The 23,292-nt window shown below is 54.7% G+C and overlaps 1 protein-coding gene across 1 annotated transcript in view; it reads right to left on the bottom strand.

The window, feature by feature from the left end:
• The window catches only part of SLIT1 (slit guidance ligand 1), a 59,959-nt gene that overhangs the window by 28,361 nt on the left and 8,306 nt on the right, over positions 1 to 23,292 (bottom strand). Inside the window, exons 3-5 of the mRNA XM_039709056.1 lie at positions 19,520 to 19,591; positions 19,165 to 19,236; positions 18,443 to 18,514 (exon numbers count right to left, since the gene is read on the bottom strand). Of these exons, the coding sequence (XP_039564990.1) occupies positions 18,443 to 18,514; positions 19,165 to 19,236; positions 19,520 to 19,591 (216 nt within the window). The remainder of the gene's footprint in view (positions 1 to 18,442; positions 18,515 to 19,164; positions 19,237 to 19,519; positions 19,592 to 23,292) is intronic.

Genomic DNA, 23,292 nt, shown 5'->3' with positions numbered 1-23,292 from the left:
GCTGTGGGAAGGCCAGCAATGCAGTAGTGAGGCTCCCAGCATGGCCAGAGCCTCAGATCTGAAAATCTCCCTTTTTTCCCTATGAAACAGTCAAATTCCAACACGTGCTGTCTAAAAATACACTCCAGTCTGCCCAGGACTCTGCCCGCTCTTACATCTCTTGGATGATTCATATTTTGTCAGATTCCAGATCAGTTTTGAGACCAGAAATACCAGGTTTGAGAGACAAGCATGTCACAGGCCCCAGAAGGTGTCAGAGCCCTCCAAGGAGGCTGGAGATGTGACCGAGGTGGGAGATGTCCTTCTGCAGTTGGGACTGCGGGCTGGGTGTTGCTGACATGTGGAATGGCTCTCATGGAGGGGGAATGCCCTGCAGCAGCCCTGGATGGGTACAAGCTGCTCCAAGGCCAGACAACCAGCACAACCCTGCTGCATCCTAGAACAGCCCCAAAATGGGGTGCATTCATACATGGGAGCTTGCCTCCAGCTATTACTTAATTGACTTTGTGGATATGAAATCATCAATAACTAATTATACAGCCCCATTCCTACCTAATATTCTGAAATCTGCCTCATAATTAAATATTATAGGCATTTAAAAGCATTTCTGACAACATATTACATATGTAAAATACTGCAAATTAGCCAGCTCCCACACTGAAATCCTGCTCAGGAACAATGCAGGAACCTGGGTGGACAGAAATCCGGGACATAATTTCAATTAAATTGGGAAAAGGGCCCACTCTTCTGCCAAAGGATTTTTTTTCCTGAGGGTTGGAGATTGCTGAAGCACAAAGGAGACAGCCCAGAATCTCCTCTGCCAGTCCTGCTGCCCCATGAGCCATGCGAGCCCCCCAGCAAAGGCGATTAGGGGGTAAGAGGGCTCCTGGTTAGTTAGGCAAACATTAATGCAAATTGTCAGTGAGCCTGGAGATGAGATCCCAGGCACAGTGGCTTGAAGGGGAGCAGGCGCTTCCTCATCAGCCCATCCGCTCTCTGAGGGGGGAGCAGGAGCCGTAAGAAAGGAGCTCTGTGTCATAAGAAAGGAGCTCCAAGAGCCAATTTCCATCCGACCACAGTGCATTTGATGTCTTGTGAAGTCGAGTTTACATGTGCTGTCTCACCTCTGCCTCACGCAAGGAAAGGGCTGGGTGCTCCCCCTGCACACACAGCCGCAGCTCTGGCTGAGCATGGGAGCATCCTGCAGCACCCTGGGATCCTGCACGGGATGAGCCACCCCCACTGCACCCTTCCAGCCAAAATGCAGCTGGAGAGAAAAACGGCTTCGATTTGGTCTCCTCTGCATGAGTAAGGGGTCAGAGTGCTGCTGTCTTGCTTTGCCCCCTGCATGGAAAACTTCTGTTCCTCAGTCTTCAACACTGGCTTGGTGTGAGCCCAGTTCAGTGCTGAGCTGGAGCCATGAGGACCACAGGAGGGGGCACAGGAGGGCTGCAGCATCCCCCACCTTAACCTGCAGGCAAGAGCCCAGCCCAACACAGTGTGTGTGTGCTCTGGTGTTTGTGTGTGCTCTGGTGCCAGGCTCTTCCCCTAAAAGCAGAGCAGAGAGCAGGCGGTTTGCAAGGGAAAAGGCCGGGAGCTAAGGCAGGGAACACCACCTGGTAATTGCCTGCAAACTTAACTTGCAAGTGGAAGCTGCAGTGCCAGGCTTTGAACAGGGCTGTTTCATGTGCCTGGTGTTCCTGCTGCTCCCTGTGCATCCGATCAGACATGGGAGAGGGGGTGAGCACAGAGAGTGTGTTTGAAATTCACACTTCAAAGTTGCTATCCGAGTGCACTGGCTTGTATTTGCTGCACAGCTGGAGACAAGTCAGGGAGCAGAAGGGTGAGCAGGGAGACAAGGGCTCACATTCCCAGACCCTTTAATGCTGAGATCAATCACCTGCTCAGGGATGCTCTGCTGCAGTGAGATCGAGAGCTGTACTCAACCCCTTCCTTGCTCAGCTCCCATGTGCAGCTCTTACCAGGGTAATGCTGCCTGATGCTGGAGCACCCTCGGGCTGGGGGCTCTCCCCACGCTCTGCTGCACTGCCTGCTGTGTCCATACCCTGCGGCACACACTGCAACCCACAGCCCACTGCACCATGGCCACACTCCCTCCAGCATGCAGACACACTGCACACACACATGCTCTCTTATTCACTCCTAAATTCCCACTTTGGAGCCTTTGCTATTTTCTGCCCGCTCCTGTGTGAGGACACCTGGAAAAGCAGCACCGTGGGGAGCAGCAGAGGAGGGACACGGCCCTTCCAGGAGTCCAGCCCATCTTCTGAGGCTGGTGGAAAGACCTCTCAATGCTCCTCTCCCAGCAATGCTTCCTTATGCACACAACCTAAAGATCAGTCTGGGGAGGTGAGGCAGAAAGAAGACCTGGGTTCTCCACCACCAGGCCCAGGGACGCAGATGCGTAGCCCCAGATTGGCCTAGATCTGCATGCTGGTGCCTGGACTCTCCTGCTCGTGATCTCCCTGCATAACACAACAGCAGCATGGAGGGTCTAAGTATATCAAAGCTGGGCTTTGAACCATTTTAATCAGACTGCCCACGCCACTGTGACAAGATCCCCCTGAGCCATCTGCACCTTCCGCATGGCATCCCAGAGGCTTGCAAAGCAGAGCTGGAGCGCAGATTTGCCCCAGCTGGCAGACACAGGGGCTCTCTGGGACACAGCTAAGGGGATGGACACTGCATTCAGCTTCCAACCAAACGACAGCCCTAAACCTGACCCCTTTTCAGGACTGCCACCTGCTTTCCAGGGACTCAGCAGCATCATCCCTGATTTTCCAGGGACAGATTAGGGCACAGGGACAGCGTATCGATAGGCGGCCATAAACCCACAGGCCAAGGACCACTCTCTGTCCTTCAGCCCCTGGAGACCTCCGGAGCCCCTCAGCCTGGCCAGCTGAAAGGCTCTCCCACCTGCTCCTTGGAGCCACAGCGTCTGCAGGGCCGGGCAGCGCCTGCCCCTTCCTCCGTGCCACGGCGGGGTGAGCAGCCATGGGGATAGCCCCGCTCACGGCCCGGGCCCGCAGCAGCTGCCTGAGCGACCGGGCCTGGCTCACGGGGGTGCAGGCAGCGTGGGGCCGGGAGGGAGGGCAGCTGCCCACCTCCCCCGGGGAAGGGGGCCGACGGCAGGAGAGGCCAGGCGCCAGGCAGAGCCGTGCCGGGAGGAGCCAGCAGGCACAAGGGCAGCCGGGCGCTGGCCACACGCTGCTGAGGGCCGGCGCGGTCAGCTGGTGGATGGGCCCAGCAGGAACCGGGGCCCACCTCCCACCCTGCCCCTCGAGGAGAGGCTTTGAGGCAGCGCCCGCCCTGCCAGGCTGCAGCCTCTCCCTCTCATTATTTTTTCACCGCAAGAACTATCTTACACCTTATCAATAATTCACAGGTACAAACGATAACGTTCGCTGTCATGGTCCGGGAGCCACATGTTCCCGGCGAGGGGGAAGGGGCGGGTTGCAATCGCTATTGTTAATGCCTGCGGAGCTGGGGGGAGGCGGGGAGGATAAATATTTAACACTGTGTCTCCGAGCAAATGTCCATGACCGAGGGCTGAACATGGGTTTTACACAGAGCTGCTCCTGCCCTTGAGAGGGTCATTAGCATGTTAAAAGCCGTCAGAGCGGGGCTGATGGAAGGGCTCTGCCGGAGGGACCCCCAGCGCTCTGCCTGCGGGCCAGCGGGGATGCAAGGTGCTTTTTGCTGCTGCAGGAACATGGCCATCTCCATCCTGCCCAAATTTCCCCTTTTCCGAGCACAAAGGCTGTGCTCTCGGCCGCTTGTCGAGGAGCATCCCCATCTCTGCCCGCTGCCACATGGAGAGGCGTGAGGGATGAGGCACCTGGGGTAGCTCGGGGCTGGTGGGTGGCCAGGGCAGTTCATTGTGCAGAGGAATTACAAAGGGGACACAAAGAGCCACACACCACATTTTGTGTGAGCTTCCTCTCCCGGGCCACCCGGGCCTTTCTTTTGCCATGTTGAGGGTGAGCTTTCTGTGTAAATCCCCAGGGCACGGTGAGGGGAGAATAGGTGTCTTTGTGAAAGAGGCTGGAAAATAAAGGGAAGAAAAAGAAGCAAAAGCACAAAACCCAGGCCCTGCAGTGGCAGGCAGCAAGGACAGGAGCACAAAGATTCCCAGAGGATGTAAAGCCAGTCCTACAACCGGGGGATCAGGGGTTGGCAGGGTGCAAGTGCCCTGCTCATGGGGGCACCAACAGCTCCCCACAGCATTCCCTCACTCTGTAAGTGTCCCCAAATATACAGTGTAACTTCCCCAGAGCCATGTCCTCATCACAGCCCAGTTTCACATTCTTACTGTTCCAGGCACAATTTTGGGCACTGACAGACAGGAAAACCCCACTCTGGGATAATTCAGGCGCATTCTGTTTTGGCCTTGCTGTCACAGTCACTGCTGGCATCTCTCTGCTAATGGATAGGAACAGGAGAGGAACAGGTCCTGTCTGGCTCTGTGGAAGTGGGGACACAGGAGGAACACTTGTGATGGATGAGGGAGAAGTGTAGGGAAAAGAGAACAACTTCAGCCACCACTGCCATTTGCCCTATGAACTCCAAGCCAAAGCCCCTGGAAAGTTCAGCCAGCACCTCCTCCAGGCAAGGTATTCTAGAGCTCATAAAATTAAAGCAAAGCTGCCTTTCCCTTTTCCAGTGCTAATAAATTATATTTCTGCCTAAGATGCTCAGACAGGACTGCAGTGCAGAGGTCGGGAAGGCCACGGCTGAGCATCCCCTGGGGAGAGCATGGGAAGAGCGGCGCCAGTGGATCTCCCCAGCCTGGCTGGCAGCAGCAGGGCCAGCCTGGAACCCCTCAGCAGCCCCATCCCCACCCGCAGATGTGCCTGTTCAGACATCAACTCACATCATCCCAGATAGAGAAGAGCCTCTGCAGCTGGCTTTGCTCCACTCCTTGCAGAGCAGGGATGCTTGGGGGCTGTGAGAGCAATTAAGGACCTGGCCTGTGTTGGAGGCACTGGACTTATGTCCCCAGCACCCAGAGAGGGAGTATCATCCATCACCCAGAAGGGGACACTTCATCACTGGGACATTTTGAGCACTCAGCCCAGACCCAGAGCCCACCCAGGGATTTCTGCTCCAACTGACACTTCTAGTTTCTACCACTGGGAAAAGAAGTACAGTCTCCTTTGCAACTTCAAAGGACATTCAAGTCACCTCTTCCCAGCTGAGTGTTCAATGGTTAATTGCTCTCTGTCATGAAAAAGACAAATTTAATTCTAGTGTGAATTTGTCTAGTTTCAGCCCGCAGCTACTGAATGATTTTATGCTTTTTTTCTTTTTTCTTTTTTTTAAAATTAATGGTGTCCCTATAATCAGGCTTTCCCCCATGCAGGTATGCAGAGATGGAGATAAATTTCTCTCCTAGAGAGAAATTCTCTCTCTTCTCTTGCATATACTAAATAGACTGAGCTTTTTAATTCTTTTCACTGCAAGGCAGATTTTCCAGACCTCCAATTATCCTGCACTCCCTCTCTGAGCACTTTCTAATTTCCCAACATCTCTCTAAACTGTGGGGCCTGAAGCATATGCTGAGCAGAGGCCTCCCTCCTGCCCCCCAAACTGGCAACTCCCCAGCACCCAGAGCTACTCCGCGCATCCATCACTGCCCAGGCTGGAAGCCCACATCCAGGGCAGGCTTACACGACGGCTGCTAAGTCCTTTTCAGTGTAACCACATCCCCAGACACTGCTCCCCGTCTTGTAGCTGTGACCTACATTCTTTTCCCCCCAGCTGCGTGACCTTGCATGAGGATGTTTCCCAGTGCAGGTGTTTCAGGCGGAGCATCCCCGCTAGACCGGCATCCCGCCCGCAGCACCAGCCCTGCTCCTCTCACTGCTGGCTCACGTGCCCTCCCAGGCTCAGCTCTCTCACTGTGCAGGTGGCTTCTTCCCAAGCTGCATCAACCACGCCACTCAGCTCATCCTCAGCTGGTGCAAGGCAGAAAGAGGAGGCAACAAGAGGCCAGGATATTGGGGGCTGATTGAAAGAAGTCAGCAGTGCCACCAAAGATTCCAAGACCACCGCAGCTTGGCAGAGATGCTGAACATCAGTTCACCACCATCAGACCCCCACTGCACCCTGCCAGAGAGGTGACCACTGCAATGCCCCCAGGGATTTCTACCAGTGAAAAACGCTGTCAGAAATGCTACACAGACTTTTGCAGAATATTAATGTTTTCATGGCAATATCCTCCAGGCAAGAGCAAAATGACTTGCAGAAGTCTCGGTATATCATGTCAGCACAGTCGCTACTTATCAACCCAATTTGTCAGCTCATCAAAAAAATGATATCAGGTTTGTTTGACGAGAGCAATTTTCCATGTGGATTGGCATTAATTATCCTTTAATTCCTCCCTGATTGCCACCCGTATCGTTATTGTAGCGGGATCGGTGTCAAGCTGGAGGCAGAGCAGCGACTGCCACCGGGGGGAGGCATGGCAGGGATGCTCTATCCTCACTCACTGTGCTCCGGGGTTAACGACCTCACACTCACTCTGGAGGTGACAAAGTGACTGATGCATAGAAAGTGTCACATCTCTCCCCACACAGCCCAGGTCCTGGGCAGGGGAGTTGCTAAGAGACAAGACCAGGATGAAGAGAGTCAAGGAGGATGGTGGATAGGAAGATAGCCTGCTCCTGTCCTAAGGAGCAGGCTCAAGGCCACAATGGGGAATTTGAGCTACGTGGATGAAGAGCCATGTCTGTGCAACCATCCTTGCCAGAGATGGGGACCTGCCTGCACCCCAAGTCCCTTTCCTTAGGCAAGAGGCAGCCCTGGCCACAGGCACAGGCTGGAGCAGGCACAGGCTGGAGCAGCCCCAGGAGAAGCCAATATTTGCTTTCTCTCAGTTAACCCTCAGACTGAGGAATGCAGGGTCACCACCTGTGTGGCTCCCTGGGGAGGCAGCTGTGTGTGGAGGGATGCAGGGATGTCCCCTTTTGGCTGTGCTGTTTATTTTCTCAATATTTGTGGAAGGAAACAAGAGCCGGGTGGGGGCTGTGGGGCCAAGAATGAGCTGGCCAACAGAGCGTTGGTCGAGGGTCAGCAGGTGATCGAGGTCAGCCAGCACTTCCCAACTACCCCATGTGTCCCTGTGACACACAGCCAGGGTGTCACAGGGACACATGGGGTAGTTGGGAAGTGCCACCTTCCTCCTGGATGGGGAGTGGGGCTGTGGGTCTCCCTCCTGAGACCCTCCTTGTTTCATTCCCTGGCTCAGCCATCTGCTTAGATGCAGCTGGACACACCAGAGCAAACCACTGCCTTCAGAAAAAACTATTTCAGGGTGAGTGGGCTCATTCCCACTAGGACCAGGGCTTTGCCAGCTTCCAACAGCAAAAGGCTCCGTGTGATGCTCACTTCCTTTAAACCTGCCTGCTTCTGTAGCCCTACAGAAAAGCTCCCTCCCTAACTCCCCCTGTAAAAAGTTAAAATCTCCCACAAAATGATGTGCTGACCTACAGCACAGGTGGTATTCCCAGAAGATGACTGTCTCACGGCTTATATCCTCCTCCCGCTCTCAGCCATTAATAAAACTCAAAAGCAATGACCTTGAGGTCCCTGCCAGTGACACCAAACCCCAGCAGCCCTTCACTTCCACACTCTTCATCTCATTTGGGACTGACATGCTTCCAATCAAGGCTCTGCCACAGGCTGAGCAGACAGGCTGCAAACACACAGCCCTGGCATGATGTAGCAGCTCTGGAGGAGAAATCTGGCCCTTGGTGGGAGGCACAGCCCTTGGAAAGACAGGCAGGGCTGTCACCACGTCTCTAACCCCTACAGATCTGGGAAATGCAGCTGGCAGGGCCACACAGGCAATTTAGTTCCTGTCTCTGTGACTCAGTTTTCCATCTGTAAATACGAAAAAATACGCTGACATTTGCAGTGGTGGGGATGTCGAACTGAGTGAGCGCCCACCCCAAGCTACTCTAGAGCCCAGGGGGAGGGCAACAAAGACTAAATATTGTCATTCCTCATTGCAACCAAGACTGCAGAGCAGAAACTGACGCACCAGTGGTGCTGCCCCAGTGGGCTGCATTTGCAGTGTCAGCTAATGACTGACTGAGGCCCCTCTGAAAGCTGGAATCACACACGAAGTGGTTGTCCCCAGCCCCACATTGCCAGAGCCTTGCAGCAGGGAGTAGAGCCTGCTGCACCCCATGCTCCAGGCAGCCAGGGAAGGTGCTTCCTGTGGTGCATCTGCCTGCTCACCCCAGCAGGGCTGGGCAGTCACAGCCCCTGGGGAGCCTCAGGGCACCCCAGTGCCACGGGCACATCCTGGGAGCAGCTGCCCTGCCACAGGAGAACCAGGCAGCTGCCTGCTGTAGCATCCCAGCTCCCAGCCCCAAGCTCCTTACCAGCGGCCCCTGGCTGGGGCTGGGTTTGCGGGGGTGTTTCCCAGTCCAGGATGCCCATCTGGAACCCATTAGGCACCTTTAATCCCCCTCATCCATTCTGGTGCTGTCTGAGCTCCCCCCCACCAACACACACAAACGCTGCCATTCAAGCAGTTAATTTAAACAAATTCTGCCCAGCCGCCACATCGAGAAGCGATGAAAAAGCCAAACGAAGCAGCTCAAAGCCAAGGGGAGAATGGGAAAAAAAAAAAAAGAGAAAGAAAGAAAGAAAACCAAAAGAAAACCACTCAGCACGGCAGGGCTGATACCCAGAAAGACCAGCTGCATCCTCCCATCCCAGCCAGCCCCAGTCCTCCCCTCTCACAGGCAATCAGATACCATGCGGGCTGTGTAATTGGATGGCAAAGGATAGAGAGAGACATCTTAAAGCTTGGGTCTAATCTCATTAGCACCCGGCTGCGGGGATGCTGTGAAATCGTAGGATGCAGGAATGAGCAACATGCTGAGCCCGCAGGGAGGAGAACAAGCGAGCTGGAGCAGGACGACAACACCGGGAGGTGGAAATGCCTCCGGTCAGACAGCGAGAGCTGGAAACACCGCCGAGTCCTGGGAATGCAGCCAGCCCCTTGCTTGCTCCTCACTTCCTTGCTCCTGTTTACCCCACAAGCACAGCTCCCCATTCCTGCAACGTGGCCCTGACTTTATCCCTATGATTGGTAATTAATGGAGTATCCCTGGGGTTGAATACCTACCCCCCATCCCACACCCATTTTGCATTACTCTTGCCTCGGACCAGCACACTGCTGCATGTTTTGCTGGATATGTGCTGGTCCATGGCAAGAAGAATCACCAGACCACAGGCAAATATCCCAAAAGGGTGCCACGGTGAGGTCAAGTTCAACCCTCATCTCCAGGCCCCCGTTGCCACTGCAAGTCTCTGTCATAGAGTGACCAGCCTGGGAAAAAGCATCCTAGATGGGGTGGAGGGGATGAAGCACCCACCCATCTATGTGGCTCCTAGGTGGACAAAATTCCCTTTGGGTGTCATCCAGAGATGGGAAGGTGTGGGGAGACATAGGGTCAGAATTCCCAGGTCCCTTTCCGAGTTCTGCCATGGAAGGGGTCTGGGGGTGGAGAACTTCCCAGCTCCTGGATGGGAGACACTTTTTGAGAGCAATTCCTATGCTTTCCATACTTAGTACTCTGTCCATGCAACATAGCTAACGCCTCTTCCTCCTTTCTCCTTAGGATGCCAAAATTACCATTTCCCAAACACTCAAGTGGATGGTCAAGCTCTTTCTGGCTGCACCTCCCAGGGAAACACCTCTCCTCCACCCCAGGGCCTGCAGAAAGCCTGTGCCACTTTATTTCTCTTCAAGCAGCTCTGCCTCAAATGCCATCCCTCACTGGAGAGGCAGCAAGGACCAGACAGGGAGAAGGAGGGGTGAAGAAACCATGCTAAACCATCCCTGCCATTTCCTGCCTCCCAGTTTAGAGAAAAAAAGACAGCGGGATGTCTTCAGTTACCAACAGCTCCCTTGGGAGCAGTAAAAATTAATCCAGCTTTTCCTATCCTGAAGGGAAATACAGACACAAATGAGGACAAAAGCCTCTGTGGGTAAAGGGAGGTGCAACAACCATGGAAGGGCTGTGGAAGGCAGCTGTAAGACCCCTAATCCACACTCTGCTTGGCTCTGCAGGGCAGTGGGAGCCCCAGCCACAGAAGTCTGCATCTTGCTGGTTAAGTGAGGATAAGCCTGAGATGATAATTAATTTAACACAGATGAGAATCTGGAAAGTGGATCCCCACCTCCCCAAACACACTGCCAGCAGGGTTCCCTCGCATGTGGATGTCAATTGGCACACAGGGAAATGGGCTCACCAAATCAGGACACCCTCAGCTCATCCCTGCAGGCAGGGCACACCTTCTCCCTGGCAATGCCTAGGAGCCCTGCTGCACCAGGAAAGCCCCCAGCTGTGCAAAGAGGCATCTTTTTCCCACTTACACTCATCTCTTTGGCCCTTACAGCATTCAGCGTGGGGAACTTCACCTGCCTACAGCACTGGATAAAGCATCCCAGTGCTCCGGGCAGCCTGCTTGGGTGAGAATTTGGAGCCCACCAAGCCCAGCTCTGGTGTGGGGGCTGCAGGCCGTGTGGTGCAGCAGCAATGCCAAAAGCACCACAGGTCCCTTGGGAGCAGAAGAGAAAGAGCACGGCACAGGCACCCTGTTGGAAGCAGTGCTGGAAACTGCTGACAGCTTGTTTTCATTGCAGTCCCAGCATGAGAGAGGAGGGGCTCCAGCGCCCACCCGCGGGAAGATCAGCCAGCAAGCACAGGTTAATTACCTGGCTCTGCACATTCACACGTCTGTGGGATCCACATGCAGTGGTACCAAGTTATAACTTAGCCTCAAATCACTGCATTGGACTTTTTTCTTCCACATTCTGGAACTCAAATTACCAGAGGCTAATTCTGCTCACGATTCTTTAATATCACTTTGAACTCTTCTACTATTTGAGCTGTGAAAACAGGAGGAAGGAAATGCCTTTATGCTGTGCTCAAAATGGATGGACAAAGGCATCAGCTCCTCCAAGTGCTCTTTTAACTCTTTCAGGGGACCAAAGGTGGCTAAAGGCTGAATGTGGGACAATGCAGGCAATGAGCTGTGACGCAGGCAGGGAATAAATAATTCCTGTGTTTTAATAGCTGTGTAATTAGCACCACTGCTCAGCTTTAGGAAGACTTTGCAAGCAATTTTTCATTGCTTTTTCCCATGGGTTGCAAATTCCCATTTGCCAGTGCACCACTGGGAAGCTGGACAGGGATGCTCTGCATGATGCCGTGTGGAGGAGAGGACTTTCCTGAAAGGGGCAGGGGGCTGAAAGCTGCACCTCATTACAGACTTTCACTTTAGTGACATTACAAAACCCAAATCCAAGCCTGCACCCAAAGCAAGACAGAGGGTGAGCCCAGCAGAACCAGTGGCTCAAGGAGAGAGCCCCGGGAGCAGGGCTTGACCCCGTGCATTGCCAAGGAAACCTTGGAAGCGTCTCAACAGCCAGAAAACTGGAGCCGGCCGTGAGTCAGGAGCACAACGGGGTGCATGGAGGGAATGGGGCAGATTATCTCCAGGCAGCCGTCTGGCAATGCCCGCTCCTGGCAGCCCTGGCTCACGGGCAGGATAATGGCACAGAACAGAGCCAGGGCGTCCCTGTGCAGGGCTTGCAGCACCACCCCAGTGGGATGGGCCCAGGCTGGTGGGAAGCAAGGAGGGAGGCTGCTCGTCTGCAGGTTGGGCCGTGGTTGCTACCCTCACCCCAGTACTCCCTGTGCCTCTGGAGACTGCAGGTCAAGTCCCAAAAAGCTTATGGAAGTGCTCAAATATGAAGAGATCTTAAGAATGTGTTTAATTTGTGAGGCTTTGAGGTTGTCTGCACTCAGGATCCCCCACGGAGTCTCACTGCCCTCCCCCCCAAAAAAGCTGAATCTGTGGCACATTAATGATGGAGGAAGAAGAGCAGCAGGCAGTGAGCAGCTCCCTGCACAAGGGTGCTCCTTCCCAGCACCCAGCACAAAGCCCCAGAGGTATCTGCAAGGATGCTGTCCCCAAGGGCCAGAAGCACAAGGACATATCAGCCTGCCTCAGCTTGGCCCTTCTGCAGCCCCCTGAGCCCTGCCAAGGCTGGGGTGCCAGGAGCAGCCCCTCAGCGCCTGGCAGCCCGCCAGGGAGGGGGCTGGCTGCCCGCCCGCCTGGCAGCATCCTTCCCTAGGTAACCTCCCCACCTATTAGTGGCACATTTGTTTCCCTGCGTTTCCTTAGAGCTGTCACGAGCCACACTGACTCTTTGTTCCCGGGGGCTGCAGAGAGGCCTCCCTTCCCCTTCCCCCCAGCTGGTGTGGGGGGGTGTCTCACAGCACACAGACCCCACAGCTCCCCCCTCCCCCAGCTACAGGGGTAAACACGCTGCCCCTCCTCATTGGTATTCGGGGGGACACATCCCAGCCCGGCCCCCCCAGCCCTGCTCTGTCCCCAACAGAAGGAGCTTTGTTGGGGAGCGCGGTGGGGTACGGCACCCGGAGTCCAGAACGTGGGCATGGTGACAGCGGGGACACTTGGCCCTCACCCGGCAAGGGGAGGGGGATGCTGCTAGAGGGGGAGCTGGGACAAAATGAGGGATGCTGGGGAAGGGGAAGCAGGGAGGTTTGCTCCAGGAAAGCTGCTCTCTGGCACTTTGCTCTTGGACTGCAGACCTCTGCACAGAACATCAGCACATGCACATGTGCGCAAAGAGCAAAGGGGCACGTGCCCAAGGAGCCAAAGCAACCCTGCTCCAGCTGGGAAAGATGAAAACACAAGGCTGTGCCCACAAGCCCCTTCCCACACAGCGGCTGCAGGCTCCCGGGCACTTGCCGAGCTCCAGAACCAGCACAAAACCTTCCTGCAGGGAGTGAACCTCAAGCAAAGCCACAACAGGAGTGACTGTGGGAGGTGGGGGTGGGTGTCTGGCACAGGAGAGCCAGGGCACAGCCAGAGCCAGCCCACCACAGTGACAGCATTTCCAGGGAGCCAACCAGCAGGCGGGCACCAAATATCCCCCACTAAATTGAAAAGGGGGCTCAGGCAAGCCTCCCCCACTGGGAGGGAGCAAATCTGTGGCACATGCACTCCCCAGAGAGTGTCCCCACCTGGCAGCCACACCTCCCACCTGGCACCAGCATGACTGCCCACTGTGGGGGCACAGGACCGCTCCTTTATCCAGCCATCACAAGAACACGTTTTTTCCTCCATCTCTGCCTTCCCTATCTGGGGGCTTTCCTGGTGCAGCCCCAAGAGGAATGGTCACTAGTACAGTCTCGCAAGCAACACCTCCCACGCACAGCCAGCCCCATCTGAGCGGGGCCTGTTTTGTTATTCCTTTCTCTGACAGCTCCTTTTTCACTTGTCACCCTGTTTTGCTACTACTCAGCTCACAGCTTCCTCTGGCGTGGTTGTGATCCTCTCCTTCTTGAAGGATGTCATTTGCATTTTCTCAAGTTATTTAGCAGCCCTCCATTTTTCTCTGCCTGCTTTTCTAAAGGCAATTAGGGCTGGGTTTAGCCAAATGCAGGGGTGGTTCGAGGAACCTGCCCCAGGGCTTTCCATAATATCATCCCTCCTAACCAGGCAGCACACCCAGCTGTGGTGCTCTCTGCCACTCAGCTCAGAACTCCCTTTAAATACCCCTGGGTCCACGGTGGGTCTGGAGCAGCCCTGGTTCCTCTGTCAGCTCCCAGACAGAGGCAGCCACGGAGCATCACTATTCCTCTGCAGGCTCTGGCCACAGGAGGAGTCTCACGGGAGCGTGACAATCCCCCCAGCTCCTACAACATTTCACATGTCCCTGGCTCAGAAAGTCACCAGCCCTGATTGAGATGTTAATGCTGTTTCTAGGGAGCCCCTGCCCTTACAGAGTGAGAGCAGCACGGCAGCCCTTCCCCCTGGGCTTGCCTGCCAGCTAAGATGTGGCACCATCTCCTTCACCATTTTTGCTGGCATGGGTCCGACAGAAACTGACAGTCTGCGGCCCGTGTCCTAAATCTCCCTCCTTCTGGAGATAAGACATTTTTCCCCCTACTCTCTGCTCACTCTCTCTCAGCTCCTATTCTGCCTGAGCAAGGAGCAGCTACTGCAGCTTTTGTTGAGGGAAACCACTGGGCAGCCACTCCCGTGTGGATGCATCCATCTGGGATTGTGACTCCCTGCAGGAGCTACTCCCCAGAGCTCCTCACCAACAAGCACCCACTGCTCCTCTCCTCCCTCGCATCAGCTCGGCTTCCCTTGGAGAAAACTATTTATTTATAGCCATCCTGGCTGCCTTTAGCACATTTCAACAGCCCACGTCTTTGCCTCCCTGATGATGTGCCCGCAGCATCTCTGTCCTCACCCTGCTGCTACAGCCATTCCAGACTCCTCTTTCCTCTTTGCATCCCCCATCCAGAATCCGCAAGGGACTTAGAAACAGCTTCAGGAGGAGGTTTTAAGGGGAGCTGAGTAGAGAAGGGAGAGCACTACAAAACTCCTGTCTCATCCTTCCCCTCACAAGGAAGCAGAGAGAAACTCTGCTTGCTTTTTCTGTTGGGGGCTGTTGGGAAAAAAACCCCAACTCCTGCCAGCTTGGGAGAGATAGTGAAAGATCATCCAGCATCCCCTTGGCTCCTGGCGTGCATCAGATCAGGGCTGTACTGGTGTGCACCACTGCTGAGCCAAGATGTGTACGGCTGTGGCACACTGGGGACCAACACCGGGCACTGCAATAGAAGAGGTCACCTTCTTTCCTGGGTAATCCTCACTGGAAGGAAAGATCCATCTTTTTATCAGCCCTCCACTTCGCAGGAGAAGTGTTCTTCCCCAGTGAGCTGCTGGGGGACCCTGGCCTTCCCCCCTGAGCCCACAAAGCTTTGTTCTTCCGTCCAGTGCTGACAGTTTAATTAAACCCAGTTTGAGAATGGGTCACTGAGGTCAGGCGCTCTCCAGCGAAACCTCAGATCAGCACCATTTCCAGCCACCAGGACTGCTTAATGAGTTACCCACTCCTTGCAGGGGACATCAATAAAGGAGGCCATGCAGGGAGTCCCCTGCCTCCTGGCCCCACTGCCAAGGACCACCCCCACCATCTCAGACTGAAATGGGCTCTGGGCAGGCGTCAGCTCAATATTTCCAAATTCCAAGGGGAAAACATTCCTCTCCAGGCATCTCACCTCCCCCATGCCCTCATTTGAGGTTTGCTTCCCGTTGGCCCTTTCCTGCCATTCCCCAGTTTACTTAAGCCCTGACGGATCAGGTTTAACTCCAACCCTTTCCATTATCCCGTTGCACAAATGCTCTGTACAGCCAAGTTCCATGTAACCAACTGTAGCTCAGGCTGGGCGGGGAGACCACAAAGTACCACAATGTGGATGAGGCTCTGACACTCAGGAGGTGCACAAAGAGCTCTCCATCCCATCCTGAACCTCAGAGACTCCTCTTGTGCTCCTGAAAAATTTTCATCAGGTTCAGCAGAAAAGTTACAGTGGGAAACTGCTCTATGGGTATTACATACCCCTGATTCAACAGACTTGCCTTCATCTTCTGTGAACAGATGTGCTGAAAAAGATCCATCAAGACCATCTCTAGAAAAGGCTGGAGCACCCAGCCAGCACCCAAGGGCCCATCTAAGCAGCCCTCAGCAGCTCCTGCAATCCACCCCTTGCATTCTGCTTCAGCTGTCACCAGACAGCCTCATTTCCCAACTAAACAGATCTCAGCCTGACTCATTCAGGCAGTTTTTGCTAATTCAAGACCTCCCAGTACAATGGTGTGAGGACATGAGAACCTAGCAAGGACTCCAGAACTTGACAAGCATGCCACGGGTGGCTGCAGTCTGCGGGTGAAGGGGAAGCTGTTTGCTAGAAGTGATCTGGAGATCAGGGTTTGCAGAAAAATGGTGCTGGTAAGAGCCTTCTTTTCCTAGACCAGCACAGGTCCTGGCCTGTTTCCGGGCAGGGAGGGGGTCCTGAGCAGTGGGGCCACCCCAGATCCATTTCAGCAGTTAAACAAGTGCAAAGCCCAGTGGGGAGGCTCCAGTTTCATTCAAGGAGAGCTGATTTCAATTTAGCTTAAACCTGTTCCCCACTGACTCATATCCCTGTAGCCTGACCCGGGTTTGCAGCAATTTAAGAGTGTCCTTATGACCTCCCACACTGGCTGGCCAGATCCCACTGGTCCAGATCCCACCTCCTGCTAAGCCAGCATGTGTGTCTAGACAAGCCACCCAGGGCACCCCCTGCCCTGCCATCCTCCCAAAACATCCCTGAGCACCTCAGCAACCAGCAGCCTCAAGGGGAGGGAGCAGCAGGTCCTCTGGCACATAGGGCTGTGTTGTACAAATGCAGAACTTGTGGATCTGCCAGGATGTGCTCTCTGGGCAGACCCCAACGCTGCACCCCTGCACCCCTACCCTCATTAATGTGTGTGGGGGAACCTGCTGCAGAGGAGGCTGGAAGGTGGCTCAGTGTGTCCCCTGTCCCAGTCCCACCGCTCATCACAGGGACCCTGTGCTCCAAGCACGCATCAAAGCTCCCCGAGACATGGCACCAGCTATAGCTGAGGAGCTGCAAAATCTGAGCCCATGCACACAGCCCCGGATTGAACAAGAAAAGCTCCAGGTGCTGGAATCCAGGCAGTTTGCCATGGCAGAAATGGCCAGAAAACAACTTCAAGACAGGGTGGGAGGGAAAAGGTTTGAAGTAGCCACCACATTGCAGTAAGCAGTAAAACAACAGGACAAGGCTGAAATGCACCTGAACATGAGATGGCTGCAAGGAGCATCTTGCATAGCCCTCTCAAACCCTCAGTGGTGTGTACAGCCCCCTGTGCACCGTGGCACAGTCCTGGCTCCATGTGAGCCTGGCAGCTGTGTAGGGGCACACTGCATGTGTAGGAGACACACATGCTGCTCTTCTGCATCTCCACAACGAATTCTTGGGGTTTGCTTGTTGAAAGAGCCTGGTATTAAAATCTAGAGAAGATTAAAAAGGAAACAGCAGTATTTGTGAAATCATTCTCTGCCCGTGTTTCTGTTATGCAATGGGTGGCTGGAGGAGGATGGGCCCTTGCTGGCGCCATGATATGGCACAGCTGAGCTCAACAAATGCCATTTGATAATTAATTGAACGCCTGTGCTATCAGCTGCCATTACCTAGGCCCATCTTTGGCACCTGTCCACCACTTCACACATCCCATACTGGCAACCCACACAGTGTTTAACCCTTCATTACACGCCTCAGGCTGGGCTCTGGGACTGACTCCCTGGCACTGTTGGAAGAAAGTGGCTCAGCCACAGCCTGACTGCACAGACAGGGCTGCCTGGCCCCAGCATGGCCATTCCTGTCCTGGGAATATCTCAGCACATTTAGTTATTTCATCCATTCCTGCCTTGCCTCGGCAGGGACCTGGCATCCTCATGTCACAGCTGATCAATGGAGATACAAGATGCTGCAAGCAGAAAGCTTGTGTCCTGGCAACCACCACCCCAATCCACAGGGTATAAGCTGCTTCTCTGAGTGATGGAGAGCACCCAGCCCCAGTCTGGCACGCACCCTCTGCTCCTCACAGCACCCTTCCCAATGTATGTGGTGCCTGACATAGCTGAGAGCCTGTAAACACTTTGTTTGAACAATGCTGGCACTGCTGAAAGCACCATTGCCTGAGCAAAACAGCCCCAGGCAAGGGAAACCCAATATGGAACAGAGAATATTTATCAAAACCCCAGCAGCCCTCCCCAAGCAGCCTGCTGCTGCACAGAGGGAGGAGGAGCAGAGAGATCTGTGGAGCTGGGGCTTGCACAGCCAGAGACAGTCCCTGGAGTTGTTTCTGCAGGGGCAGAGGGACAGGCAGGGATGGGGACACACAGAGCAATGTGAAGAGGGGGCAGCAGGCATGAAGGGCAGGATCTTCCCCCTCCTTCTCCAGACACCTACAGAAAGGCAGCGCTTGAGCAGGGTTGTGGAGCTCTCTGTGCCCCATGGAGGCCTCTGGAAAGAATGTGACTGTGACCCCCTTAGGGACATCCTCTTTCACCCTCCTTTGATGAGAACCTGGGTGAGTGTGTAAGGCACCCTGCTCCAAAGCCCGTGATCCACACCTAGGGAGGAGGCTGAGGAGCTCTCAGCACCTCTCCACCTAACACTGTGCAGGCTCAGCTCAACTCTGCGGTGCCAGACCCAGCCCAGACTGCCAGCACCTCATCCCATATCCCCACGTGTTACAAGGACACCCTTAACACTGCCAGTCTCGGGTCTGCTGCAAGTCACAGCCCGTTTCCCACCTCGCTGCATGCTCGGCTCACACAGGAACAGGGTGCATTCCCCTGGGTGCTGAGCCCTCACTGGGACAACACGGTGTAACCACCAGCACACCCCTCAGGAGCAGCACCCTCCCGAGGCATCAGTGTCCCTCCAAACCCACGGCAGTCCCCCAGGGGAGCCCTGTGGGCACAGAAGGCACTTACAGCCGCGACAGCGCCTGGTTGTTCTGGAAGAGAAGCTCAGGCAGGGTGTGCAGCTGGTTGCGGTTCAGCCGTCTGCAGGGAAAGAAGAAAAGGGTCAGGGTTTGGAGTACAAAGCAATGACCCCATCTGCAGCCCAGCTGGATGCATCACGCAGAGCTGGGTACTTTGGCTCGCTCAGAGAGGCCAATAGAGCAGAGCATCCCACCTGGCAAGGACACCCCCATCCTGCTCACCACAATCCCAGGCAGGGACAACCACGGGGCACTAATAGAGCTACTCACGATGTTGTAATTACATGCAGAGAGGACTCCAAGCTGTTAACTGCTGACTGCTGCTTAACTGCGCTCTTAACCTGCTGCTCAGCTCAGCTCCTCATATTTGCTCGAGCAGCTTGGGATTTTTAAACTGCTGAGCTATTTTACTGAGTGCTGGACCAGAACTTACAGCTCCCTTGCTAACACACAGGACACAGCTGATACAGCAGAAGTCATTTGTGTTTAACCTGCTCCTCACTTCAAAAGCATCAGAAAGGACTCTAAGATCTATAGAAACAGAAATAGGTGTGCTTCCCAAACTGTAAAATACCACTGCCACGCAGAAGAGAAGCTGTTTGAAGTCAGGCAGCACCGATACATTAGGGTTTGAGGAAAAAAGGAAAGGATGCTCTCTGTAACTAAATCCAGCAGCCCCTCACCAACCTCCCTCCATGACCAGACACTCACAGCCGCTCAAGCTCCTTCATGTCATCAAATGCCCCACGCTCCACCACGCTGATCTGGTTCTCCATCAGCTGCCTGCAGAGAGAAGGGGTCAGCTTTCTGCAAAAGTGGTCCCCAGTGCCCCCATCACTTCTTCTGACCCAGGGTACCTCACTCCCATTCTCCCCTCAACACAACCCAGGCTCTTCCCACTGTCTCCCAGCTGGAGATCCACCAGGCTCAGCCCAACACAATGCCCTCCAGCCCTGCCGGCTGAAGCCCGCAGAAAGAGGCGAACTCCAGCAGCCCTAGGAGGGGCCACAAACCAAGCACAATATCCACCAAGGTGGGGGCATCTGGCCCCTCGTCAGGAACTCACAGGACACGCAGCTGCTTCAGCCCGGCAAAGTCATTCTTGTTGATTCGTGTTATGTTGTTGCCATTGAGCTCCCTGCGGAGAGAAGAGGAAGAAATTAGCAAGGAAGCACTCAAAAGGCAGCCAAGCCTCCCCAGTACCTCCCCAAAAACGGCAGGCAGGGCACTAAGGACAGAGGGGGCTGGTGCAATTCTGTGGCCCCTCACCAGGAACGGCCCCTGGCTCACCCTCATCCTCAGTGACCGGCAGTGCTGGGCACACACAGGTCTGGCTGGCTGTGCCGGGGTAAGCTGGCATCTTTCATGAACCATAACCAACAAGAGGAAGGGACTTTCTGGCTCCTCCCTGTTCCCATTCTGGATGCTCTCCCGGGATGCATGTCACCCGGTTCTGCAAACGTAGCTGACACCTGGCAGGGTCATCCCAAACGCACAGAGATGTTTAGAGAAGGCAAGGGTAACAAGAAACAAACAAAAGTCCCCAGAACAGCAGGATCCCTCTAAATACCCAGCTGCAAGACACTTACAAGTGTAAGTGACACTTACATGATAATGGCTCCTGCCATTATCCTTGCATCACCACCGGTTCAGTGCACAGCCATTTCACACCTTCTACCTGCAGAATAAGCCACACTCAGGTTTCACCTGCCAAGAGAAGCTTGCACAGGACAAGCTGCTGCTTTGTGCCATCGCTCTCTCATTCAAAAGCCCTGGGTGAGCACAGGGACAGGCAGTGCAGCCAGAAAAAAGATACTGCCCCTCCTTGCTCGTTCTGCTGGTGGAAATAAGGAGTACCTCCACCCAGGACCGAGCACCTGCACAGCATGTGTCCCACTGCTGGACACACAGGGCCTCTGCTCCCAGCCTGCTGGTTACACCTTCCCCAGCTCTCCTCAGCCATGCTCTCCAGCATGCTCCTGCCAGGATTATCCTGCTTTAAAATACATCAAGCCAGAAGCTGCACAGATTTACACCTCACCTCACAGTCAGCTTTGCAGCGCCTTTCTGCATTACTGGATGTGATTGCTGTGGGACAAGCAGGATCATCAGCCCTGGGACCCACAGTCTGCAGAGCTGGGGATCTCTGTGCAGGAGACATCCCAAAGCATGGCAGCGTTTGCTCCTTGCCATAAGCCAGCCTGCCAAGGCATGGAGGATGCCCACGCAAAGGCAGAGCCCAGGGAGGGCTCCCATGCTGGAGACCCACTGTGCACTGAACACAGACACAAAAATCAAGGGGAAAACACATAAACTACAGAAGGAGAAGTCAGTCAAGTGAAGGATGAGCTGCTGGAGCCAGGGAAGGAATAAGACAGGAAAGCACCACCGTGGAGCAGCCTGGGGTGCTTGGGCAGCACCACGGGGGTCTGTAACTTCCTGAGCCCTGACAGCGGAACCAGGAAAGCCTCATGTCACACGGCTGGCTGAATACACAGTCCATCATCCCATCCAGAGCCAAAGCTCCCCTGCACCGGGTTCTGCAGGCGTGCGGGGGCCGAGGTGAGCGGCGGGCTGGCCCCGGGGCCGCCGAGCAGCGTGCGGGGCCAGCGGCGCAGCCGCGCACCCCGGGGTGCTGCCATTGTCCCGCTGAAACGGCTGATAATGGCTAATGAGTTCCAGCTCGCCATTATAGCCCCGTAATTACAGCGCTATTCAGCCCCGCGATTGCCGGGCTCCTGCCATTATCCAGCGTGTGTGCCGCGCAGGGAAGGAGGTTGGGAGAGCAGCGTTACTAGGACACAGATGAATGCGAGCCGGAATGAATAGAGGTTCCTCAGCCCCAGTGATTAAACTGAAACCCACAGTCGGACCCTGCAGCCCCGAGACTCCGCCGCCTCCAGTCCGAGCAGCAGGCGGAGAGCGGCAGGCTCCGGGGACGGGACTCCGAACCACGAGGACCTGACCCTCTCAGTGGGAGAAAAAGCTGTGGTCAGTCAGGCTGTAAATGCCCGGCACGAAGATCTGGGGTGTGTCACACGTTTTAGGGACATTTGTCACCACAAAGGAGGTCGTTTGGTATGTACAGTGGTGTGCCCACCTCCTGATGGACCACAGCCCCGGAGTCAGCTAAGGGCAGTGAGGAATCACAGCTTCAGGAGTGGTTTTCTCCAAATGTCCTAAAGGTTCCTTGGCAAAGAAGGAAGATCCCCAGGGCCACGCTGGAGACCAAGCTGGAGGTAATGGCACCCATTCGAGCTGCTGTGAGGGAGGGTTCCCAGCAGGACTCCCATGTCCCCTTCCTTCAAACATACCTAATGTTACTCTGGCTGTGTAGCCACTGTACAATTCCAATACAATGCTAACTGGAAGTTGAGACATCTCCAGTACTGCAGAGGGACAGAGCAGAGAGCCTTGATTTAGAACTGCCCAACCTGAAAGCCAGGACTGAGACCTCAGCCTGCGAAGCCCAAGGTGGTGCTGTCCTCAGAGCCTCAGCCAGAGGCACAGCACAGGCAAAGCACGGAAACATGAAGAAACACCAAAGAGCCGTGGAAGCCACAGACTAAACATGGCCAGTCCCTGCCCATGCCAAAACCAGGCTCTGCCCTCTCTCCAAGGCATCTGCTGGCACAGTGCAGCCCAAAGGCTGTAGCACCAGAAGGCACCAGCAGGAGCAGCTACCCTGGGGTCTGCTGCCCGCACATCCCACCCCAACCTCTGCTCCCTGCATCCTCGGGGAACTTCAGCAGTGGGGCTGGTGGCAATCCCCAAGTGGGGCTGTGTCTCAGGGCCCCTGACAGTCCTCCTCCCTCAGGAACTGGCTCTGTGTGCTCCCTGACAACTGCTGCCAGCATCCTCCCATGCCTTTGTTCAGGTAAATGATGGCCTTTGCAGCCAAGATGGGAACGAACAGCAGGTAAAGCTTATTTGTAAGGATGCCGAGGCAACACTGCCATTTAACTTCATGACATTTTTTCCCCTCTGAACCCCCTTCAGTTCCTCATGGAGATAAATTACAGTCTGCAGTGCCCAGAAAGCCAGATCCCTGCTGCTCAGCTGCTCACCCACTGCCTCCATGCCCTTTCCTAGTGAAGCAAAACGCTCTGCCCTGCTCCACACAGCAGAGCTTCAATAAGGACTGATGTGTCTGGGGAGCTGCCAAGCAGATTGGTTGTATTTCTGGACTATGACTTGAGAGCAGAAACACAGGGCGTGCTCTTTCCTCGCCAATTCAAAGGATTTAACACCAGAAAGCATCCTCAAGTTCATTCAGGCTGCCTTCCTCTGCCCCCACCCACCAGCACTCCAAATTTCACACTGCTGATGGAGAGGCAGAGAATTTTCATCTGCAACCCTCAAGTTTCAGAAACCCCCCTCCCATTTCTCCCTGGGAAGAGGAAAGTCATTAAAACAATCAGTCCCTTTGCTACATTGCTTGTGGATCATCCCACTCCCAGATGGGATGTCTGTGCTGCAGCAGGGTTCGTTAGACTGGATTTGCATAGTCTGGGTTTATATTTGGTTTCTAGCTTTGGATGGCTTATCCATTCCCAGGGGGTCCGATGTTTCTTTTCCCTTTGCAGGGTTTGGAGCTACACTAACTCAGTAACAACCTCAGAGAGCACAAATGCTGAGAGTTAATTTATTAAATACAGCCAACATGAATGATATTTCCCTGGGCACTGATTTATCAGGAGCGGGAAGGAGCAGACAGCACAATCCCAGGATCCCCACTCCGTTGCAAAGCATCAGCTATTCAGCACACATGTGACTCCTGTCCTTGTGGCTCAGCTCAGCTCTGCTCTCCTGCTGAGGCAGAAATCCTAACTGCTCTGC

The sequence above is a fragment of the Passer montanus genome, unplaced genomic scaffold (assembly GCF_014805655.1).
Source record: "Passer montanus isolate IOZ18808 unplaced genomic scaffold, ASM1480565v1 scaffold21, whole genome shotgun sequence".
Taxonomy (NCBI): Eukaryota; Metazoa; Chordata; class Aves; order Passeriformes; family Passeridae; genus Passer; species Passer montanus.
This window is presented reverse-complemented; position numbering and strand designations above follow the sequence as displayed.